General features: G+C 37.8%; 1 protein-coding gene across 1 annotated transcript; it reads left to right on the top strand.

Annotated features, from left to right (window-relative positions):
• Nucleotides 1-238: 238 nt before the first annotated feature.
• On the top strand, nt 239-4965 carry LOC135798685 (uncharacterized). The gene is made up of 2 exons (XM_065311594.1): nt 239-1529; nt 3904-4965. Exons 1-2 carry the CDS (start codon nt 506-508, stop codon nt 3924-3926), a joined length of 1047 nt encoding a protein of 348 aa, XP_065167666.1. The 5' UTR covers nt 239-505; the 3' UTR covers nt 3927-4965.
• The last annotated feature ends 4664 nt before the right edge of the window (nt 4966-9629 follow it).

The following is a 9629-nucleotide window of genomic DNA, read 5'->3' as shown; positions in this document are numbered from 1 at the left end:
ACCACGCGGTGAAACGACTGCCGCGTGCACGACTTGTAGCAAGGCAGGTACACAGCGATAACACGCGTCAGTCGGACAAAGTTGTTTATATACTCGTACAAACGTACTAATAAACACGTAGTTGAGAAGACAAAACTAAAATTCACAATATTGATATAGCACATATACACGGAATCTACTTTTACTTTCAATATTTCTCGGCCTAAGAAAAAGAATATATTTACTTTGTATATATATGTCGGATTCGAATACGAACAAGGACGCCATCTAGACATAAGAAGATGAATCAGCTAATGGAGGTGCAGTCTTGCATCGATGTGGTCTGGGTGTGCGTCTCGAGTAAGAGCGACAAGCGCAGAAGGGATTCGAAGGTTTCGAGGGAAAGGCGAATCATGTATGAAGACACTCACTCTGAGAGCACCGTTGAGCGCGCACCCAGAACTCATCCCGTTACGCCGATTCAATTCGTATTGTTTAAGCTAAGACATACTTTGTTTTGTAATAAATGGCGCGTAATTTAAATTGGAATGTTGTTAATGTAGTTGACGAGGAGGTTTATCCGACATCAGAAGTGGGATCTGGATCCAATTTGCGATCTAATTTGCGATCTAGTGAAAAGTGCGATAGAGAAAGTGACAATGATAAAGAAAAGTGGAATCAGTTATTACAAGTGCAAAATAACAATATGCGTATTCTTATTGAAGCGTTGATAAAACCCCAGGTGACCGAACAATTTAATTTGTCGGAATTTAATCCGGATGATCGTGATGCTGACGCGCGTGCTTGGTGTTCCATGGCAGAGTTATGTATTGGTGACAAGAATTTGACGGGTGCCAAACTAATTATGACGTTAAGCAGAGCAATGAAGGGTGCAGCATCATCGTGGTTGTCGCAGATATCCTACCCGGATATTTCGTGGGAAGATTTTAAATCACAGTTTGCCGCACGATTTATTCAGTCAGAGACGATGACTGCGTCTCTAATAAATCTACAGAATGGAAGGCCACGAGGTGATGAAAATTTGAGTTCTTACGCGGGGCGACTTTTCAATTCGCTAATGACTAACTGGAAAGATGCGTCCATCGAGCAAATCGCTATTGCGACAATATTATCGCATATTGCTCAATTCGATAATCGAGTACAGCGTATGTCATTCACCAACGAAATTCAGACGAGACAGCAATTACAAAAGGAGTTACAAGCACTCTCTTTTAAACGACCAGCCGCAGTAGACAATGCTTCGCAACGCCCGGAGAAGATGCGAAGAACTTCATCATTCCAACCCAAGATGACGAAGTGTTTCAACTGCAATAAATTTGGACATCGACAAGCTGACTGCCCCGAGAAGCGAAGACAAGACCTGAAATTCACCCCTCAGCCGTCCACATCGGGAGCGTCAAACAGCGGAAGATGCTTCAAATGCGGTGAGACCGGACACTTCGCCAACCGCTGCAGGAAGAATGAGGGTTCTGTCAAGACGGTCAACGTCTGTGCAGTAGATTTACCTGGAGGTACTTTTAAGCATAACGGTGAGTCGTAACCCTTTCATTTGGATTCTGGAGAGAATGGAGAGAATTAGTAAAAGAGAGTATTGCACGAAATTTCTGCGGGAAGAAATTTTATAATTCAGTTACGATGATTGGAATTGGTACGAGTAAAGTAAATTCGTTTGAGCAAATATTATGTCCAGTTGAAATTCAAAGTCACTTTGATGAGATCTTGTTCCACGTCTTGCCTGATTTATATTTGATTCATGCCGTATTGCTGGGTCGTGAGATTTTGAATCAAAATTTTACTGCGATAATAACTAAAAGTTCATTTCAACTTAAAAAAGAGCTTTTGAAAAACATCCACTCGTGTGTTCCAGACAACACAACTATTAAATTAGAGAATCTAGACACACATATTTCAGCTTGTCAAAAAGCAAAACTCGAAAGCGTGATAAGTAGTTTCTCTGAATACTTTGTGACCAAAATGCCATTAACGCGCGTAAACACGGGCACACTTGAGATCAGACTTATAGACTCAACAAAAACAGTACAAAGACGCCCTTATCGTCTCTCATTCGAAGAAAGAGAATCAATGCGTGGGAAAGTCAAAGAACTTTTAGACGCAAGTCTAGACGGTTATGGAGGAATTTTAATGCAGATAAAGGAACAGAAGAAACATGTAGTTGCGTATTATAGCAAGCGAACAACACCGACAGAATTTAAGTACCATTCGTATGAATTAGAGACACTTGCGATAGTGAACGCCATTAAACATTTTCGTCAATATCTAAGCGGACGCAAATTTACAATTTTTACGGATTGTAATTCCATAAAAGCTGCACAAAAGAAATGTGATTTAACACCACGAGTACATCGATGGTGGGCGTATTTGCAAGCGTTTGAATTTAACATAGAGTATAGGGAGGGAAAGCGAATGGCACATGTAGATTTTCTATCACGTAACCACCTAGGCGAAAATAAAAACCCACCGCGCATGGAAAATAGAAAAGAACTGAAAATTGTTAACTTAGCAGAACTACAAGACAATTGGCTACTTGCAGAACAGTTGAAAGATGAAGAGATTTCGAAATTAAAATTAGACTTAGCGAATAACACATTAGACGAAAACATAGCGGCGACATACGAGTTAAGATCGGGCATTCTTCACCGACATATCCAAAGAAACGGAAAGTCTCTATGCCTACCAATAATTCCTCACTCGATGAAATGGTCGGTCATAAATAATATCCATGAGTCAATAAGGCATTTAGGATCGGATAAGACGCTCGAAAAGATTTACGAACACTATTGGTTTCAAGGAATGTCACGACTTGTCAAGCGTTTTGTAGATAACTGCATCACTTGTAAACTCAGTAAACCACATTCAGGCAAAATTCAGGCAGAATTACACCCTATTCCAAAGACTACTACCCCATGGAATACGATACATATTGACGCAACAGGCAAGCTAAGTGGAAAGAATGATACCAAAGAATATGTTTTCGTATTAATAGACTCTTTCACAAAATTTGTTTTTCTACATCACTCAAAAAATATCAATAGTCACAGCTGTATCGACGCATTAAATAAGGCTGTCGGTTTGTTTGGTGCCCCAACAAGAGTAATAGCCGACCAAGGTAGATGTTTTACCAGTAATGATTTTAAAACTTATTGTAATTCAAAAAATATTAACCTACATCTTATTGCGACGGGAGCATCGCGCGCAAACGGCCAAGTGGAAAGAGTGATGAGCGTTTTAAAAGCAATGTTAACGGCAATCGAAATTACACCAGATAAGTCATGGCAGAATGAGTTAGGAAATATTCAATTAGCAATTAATTGCACAATTAATAAAACTACAAAGACGTCCCCCTTAGAACTCTTAATAGGAAAAGTAGCGAGACCGTTGGCAATGATGGTAGATAACGCGGAACATGACGTAGATCTTAATTTAATTCGACAAGTGGCAATTGATCGAATTCAAAAATCGGCAAAGTACGAGAAGGCAAGATTTGACAAGACAAAAGCAAAAATAAAGCGTTTCTCATTAGGAGAATTTGTGCTCATACAAAATGAGGAGCGTAATCAAACTAAGCTAGAAGCCAAGTATAAAGGGCCTTATGAAATAATAGAGGTATTAGAAAATGATAGATACAAATTAAAGTCGTTAAGTTCGAAGAGAACGTACAAGTACGCTCACGATCGACTAAGAAAGATGCCGGACGCACAAGTCGCGGCAGAGGAATTGTTAGGCAATACTACGTAGGAGTATTGGAAGGGTTGCACGGGGAGTGTAATAGCTGTAGTACTTGTAACGGTATGTAAGTTTTTCTTGAGCATGAGACGGTTTGTAGTTTGATGGATAATTATAATGTGTACCATTTATGACTAAATTGTTTTTCTTTTTGTTTAGTTGTGAACTGCTGGTCATTGTAGTGATCATGCAGGGTTGCCAACCATTGGTGTGGTTGTGTAACATGGGACCTAATCATTGGTGTGATTAGTTGTGAACTGCCAACCATTGTAGTGGTTGAGTAGGTTGCCAACCATTGGTGTGGTTGTGTAACATGGGACCTAATCATTGGTGTGATTAGTTGTGAACTGCCAACCATTGTAGTGGTTGAGTAGGTTGCCAACCATTGGTGTGGTTGTGTGACATGAGACCTAATCATTGGTGTGATTAGTTGTGAACTGCCAACCATTGTAGTGGTTGAGTAGGTTGCCAACCATTGGTGTGGTTGTGTAACATGGGACCTAATCATTGGTGTGATTAGTTGTGAACTGCCAACCATTGTAGTGGTTGAGTAGGTTGCCAACCATTGGTGTGGTTGTGTAACATGTGACCTAATCATTGGTGTGATTAGTTGTGAACTGCCAACCATTGTAGTGGTTGAGTAGAATTTCCAACCATTGTAGTGGTTGTGAAATTGTTAGAAGTCAATCATTCTAGTGATTGTGCTTGATGTTGCAAATCATTGTAGTGATTGTGCAGGGTTGAAAACCATTGTAGTGGTTTTGTAACATGTTATTTTTGTGATTTTGTGAAATGTAATATTGCTGCATATGAGAGAGATATGACAGAGATGTGGTCAGAGATGACCGAGTGATTAAAATTTTCGAACAAGATTCTGAGATTTACTTTGTTTTACAGAATAAGCCACACGAGGACGTGTGTGCGCAGGATGGCCGTGTCGGATTCGAATACGAACAAGGACGCCATCTAGACATAAGAAGATGAATCAGCTAATGGAGGTGCAGTCTTGCATCGATGTGGTCTGGGTGTGTGTCTCGAGTAAGAGCGACAAGCGCAGAAGGGATTCGAAGGTTTCGAGGGAAAGGAGAATCATGTATGAAGACACTCACTCTGAGAGCACCGTTGAGCGCGCACCCAGAACTCATCCCGTTACGCCGATTCAATTCGTATTGTTTAAGCTAAGACATACTTTGTTTTGTAATAAATGGCGCGTAATTTAAATTGGAATGTTGTTAATGTAGTTGAGGAGGAGGTGTATCCGACATATATATATGCGTAACTTTGGCGGCCATTTTGAAACAGTTACGATCGAATTTCGCGGGAATTCAAGGGTGCATATTAAAAACGCACTCTTGCCGTATCATAATATCATAAAATCAAAAAATAACTAAAATATGACAAAGGGTTCCCGCGATATGGCCTGTTTTCCACAGCGTGTTTTGAAAATTGCAAGAAAACGCCTAATTTTAGCAGCCATTTTGAGACTATTACGCCTGAATTTTGAGAGTGTTCAGGTGTGTATTTTAAAAATGCACTCTTTTCCTATCATAAAATAAAGAAAAAACTAAAATATGACAAAGGGTTCCCGAGATATGGCCTGTTTTCCACCGCGTGTTTTGAAAATAGCAAGAATACACGCCCAACTTTAGCCGCCATTTTGAGACTGTTACGTCCGAATGTCGCGGGTGTTCAGGGGTGCATTTTAAAAATGCACTTTTGTCGTATCATAAAATCAAAAAATAACTAAAATATGACGAAGGATTCCCTAGATATGGCCTGTTTTCCACCGCGTGTTTTAAAAATTGCAAGAAAACGCCTAACATTAGCAGCCATTTTGAGACTGTTACGCCTGAATTTCGAGGGTGTTCAGGGGTGCATTTTAAAAATGCACTCATTCCCTATCATAAAATAAAGAAAAAGCTAAAATATGACAAAGGGTTCCGAAGATATGGCCTGTTTTCCACCGCGTGTTTTGAAAATTGCAAGTAAACGCCTAACTTTAGCAGCCATTTTGAGACTGTTACGCCTGAATTTCGAGGGTGTTCAGGGGTGCATTTTAAAAATGCACTCATTCCCTATCATAAAATAAAGAAAAAGCTAAAATATGACAAAGGGTTCCGAAGATATGGCCTGTTTTGAAAATTGCAAGAAAACGCCTAACTTTAGCAGCCATTTTGAGACTGTTACACCTGAATTTTGAGAGTGTTCAGGTGTGCATTTTAAAAATGCACTCTTTTCCTATCATAAAATAAAGAAAAAAACCAAAATATGACAAAGGGTTCCCGAGATATGGCCTGTTTTCCACCGCGTGTTTTGAAAATTGCAAGTGTTCAGGGGTGCATTTTAAAAATGCACTCATTCCCTATCATAAAATAAAGAAAAAGCTAAAATATGACAAAGGGTTCCTGAGATATGGCCTGTTTTCCACCGCGTGTTTTGAAAATTGCAAGAAAACTCGCCCAACTTTAGCGGCCATTTTGAGACTGTTACGTCCGAATGTCGCGGGTGTTCAGGGGTGCATTTTAAAAATGCACTCATTCCCTATCATAAAATAAAGAAAAAACTAAAATATAACAAAGGGTTCCGGAGATGTGGCCTGTTTTCCACCGCGTGTTTTGAAAAATGCAAGAAAAGGGCAAACTTTGGCGGCCATTTTGATGCAGATAGGACCGAAATTCGCTGAGCTTCAGGGGTGCATTTAAAAAATGCACTCTTGTCCTATCATAAAATAAAAAAAACTAAAATATGACAAAGGGGTCCCGAGATATGGCCTATTTTCCACCGCGTGTTTTGAAAATTGCAAGAAGAACGTAACTTTGGCGGCCATTTTGAGGCAGTTACGATCAAATTCCGCGGGAGATCTGGGGTGCATTTTAAAAATACACTCTTGGCCTATCATAAATTAAATAAAAAGCTAACATTTCACGAAGGGTTCCCGAGATATGGCCTGTTTTCCACCGCGTGTTTTGAAAATTGCAAGAAAAGGGCAAACTTTGGCGGCTATTTTGAGGCAATTGCGACCGAATTTGACAAGGGTTCAGGGGTGAATTATAAAAATACGCTCTGGTCCTATCATAAAATAAAGAAATAATTGAAATATGAAAAAAAGGTTCCTGAGATATGGCCTGTTTTCCACCGCGTGCTTTGAAACTTGCAAAAAAAAAGGCGTAACTTTAGCGGCCACTTTGAGGCAGATACGATCGAATTTCGTAGAGCTTCAAGGGTGCATTTTAAAAATGCACTCTTGTCCTATCATAAACTAAAGAAAAAATTGAAATATGACAAAGGACTTTTGAGATATGGCCTGTTTTCCACCGCGTGTTTAGAAATATGACAAAGGATTTTTGAGATATGGCCTGTTTTCCACCGCGTGTTTTGAAATATGTAAGAAAAGATCAAACTTCGGCGGCCATTTTGAGGCAATTAAGACCGAAATTCGCTGAGCTTCAGAGGTGCATTTTAAAATGCACTCTTGCCCTATCATAGAATAAACTAAAAACTAAAATATGACAAAGGGTTTCCCGAGATATGGCTGGTTTTCCACCGTGTATTTTGAAAAACGCGAAAAAATGACAATCTTTGTCGTGTCCTTCGTTTATGATATTACCCTCAATTAAAATAAACAAGGCACCCTTAATTCGCGAGCTATTGCAACACGCAGGTAATAAAACATTTGACCGAATAATATAACTTAATAAAAACTTACCAATGCAGTGGTAATTTACTTACTCAAGTACGAAGAAACCTCTTAATGACTGGAAACATTATGGCAACAATATGCAATTGGAATGTAAACATCAAGCGCAAACATATAAAAATTGTAGATATTAAACGCACAAATTAATCATTAACTAAACACTGCAGATGCATGTTACAACTAAATAGTAAATTGATGACCGAATACAATGCAAATTTAGAAAATAAGAGTCCGATAAAACGATACGAGTCGCGCGAAATACGTCTAGATACGCCAGCGACCGGCATGAAACTAGCTGCAATCCATCGATAGCGCAAGCAACGATGCGACAGTTCCCAATAAGACAATGTGCCTGCAGCATGAACCTCGCAGGTAAAAACAATAAATGCGCAAAGCTGCGACGACACACGAGCATTCGATAAGAAAGTGTAAAAGATGTTCAAAACAAACACAATTCTCGTATCGAATGCCAGCGTTTGCTGATACTCGTAAATATAGAAACAAAGAATACAATTCTATTTTATGATATTTAGTTCAGGCAAGTGCCATCTCTGAATGCTACAGATAGTAGTCCCGCAATTAAAATTATTAAAGCTAATAAAAAAGTAAAATTCGATTGGTGTAATTCTAATTTCTCACGATGAAAGATTTTCGTGGGGTAAAAGGGCAAAAAAACGTGACTAAAAGTGCTAAAAAGTGCAATTTTTCTTTTTCACTAAATTCTTCCAATTTCGAATATCTCGCAAATTAAAAGCAGTAGAAAGGAACGGATTGCAAAATATTAATCTACGAGAAATTCTCTATAAGCCGAAAGTAAATATTGCAAGATGTGCTTCAGCAAAGCAAACAAGGTCGCAACAATTCATGGTAAGACTACCTACGCGATTTGCAATAGACACGATACCTGCGATCTAAACTAAACTAGAATATAATAATGCTGCGTGCAGCAAGTTAATGCGGCGTGAGAAGACGGCGCGCGGGACCCATGCAATAAAAAGTTGTTTATATCGAATCTCTGATAACAGCACTATATACAAAATTATTCTCGTGGCCATATTTGTCAACAAATATAAAAATAAGTCGTCTAACTAGATTTTATGATTTTTAGTACATCCTAGTGCCATTTACGAATGCAAGGATAGTTGTCCCGGAATTAAGATTAATAAAATTAATGAACAATAAAATTCAAATCATGAAACTATTATTTCTTATACTAAAAGATTGACCGATTTTACATCAAATATTTATTTATATTTATTGCTATACTATTTAGGTTTATATTTTAGCAATGAACAATTCCAACTGAATTCTAAAGACCATTTACGAGTATACTAAAATAAAAGGCTCGTAAAAACGTTTTGTTGCAACAAAATTTAGAAATTTCAACTGAAAGTTTTCTGCTGAAAAGTATTATACCATTTGACCAAATTACGGGTAAACAGAAAAATTTTACTAAAATGGAATGATCAAGAGAACGGTTTATAGCAACATCCAAAAATGAAACTTAAAATTATCAAATTTAATTAATGTAAGATCACATTTAATCAAATTGCGGGAAATCTATAAGTTCAAGAGTAAAATTTTACTAAAATAAAATACACAGGAGGACTTTCTATAGCAACATCCGAAATAAAAACTTTTTTACAAAATTAAATTTTCTGTGAAAAATGTGACCTCACATTTGATCAAATTGCCGGAAAACTATGAGTCCAAGAGTAAAATTTGATTTAAATAAAATGTTCAAGACCACTTCTTTCATGAACATTCAAAATAAAAACTTCAAATTTTCAAATTTAATTTTTCTGTGGAAAATGTGAGTTCACATTTAATCAAATTGCGGGAAAACTAGGAGTCCAAAAGTAAAATTGAATTAAAATAAAATGTTCAGGAGCACTTCTTACATGAACATTCAAAATAAAAACTTCAAATTTTCAAATTTAATTTTTCTGTGGAAAATGTGAGTTCCATTTAATCAAATTGTGTCGCTCTGAACATCCGTAATAAAAAAGTTTGAATTTCCATTTTCAATTTTTTGCGGAATGCTTGGCCGAAATTTCCGCAAAAAGAAGTTTAAGATATTCATTCACTAATTGCAGGAAAACCATAAACTCGAAAAATAGATACTATGAACGATGAAAACTTTCACTCACCAGTGTATCGAACACCGTAAATCAGTATGCGAGTAGAT

The sequence above is a fragment of the Atheta coriaria genome, unplaced genomic scaffold (genome assembly GCF_025399875.1).
Source record: "Atheta coriaria isolate IRGN ID8LTWV9N9 unplaced genomic scaffold, Caltech_Dcor_3.1 hic_scaffold_9_pilon, whole genome shotgun sequence".
NCBI lineage: Eukaryota > Metazoa > Arthropoda > Insecta > Coleoptera > Staphylinidae > Dalotia > Dalotia coriaria.
This window is presented reverse-complemented; position numbering and strand designations above follow the sequence as displayed.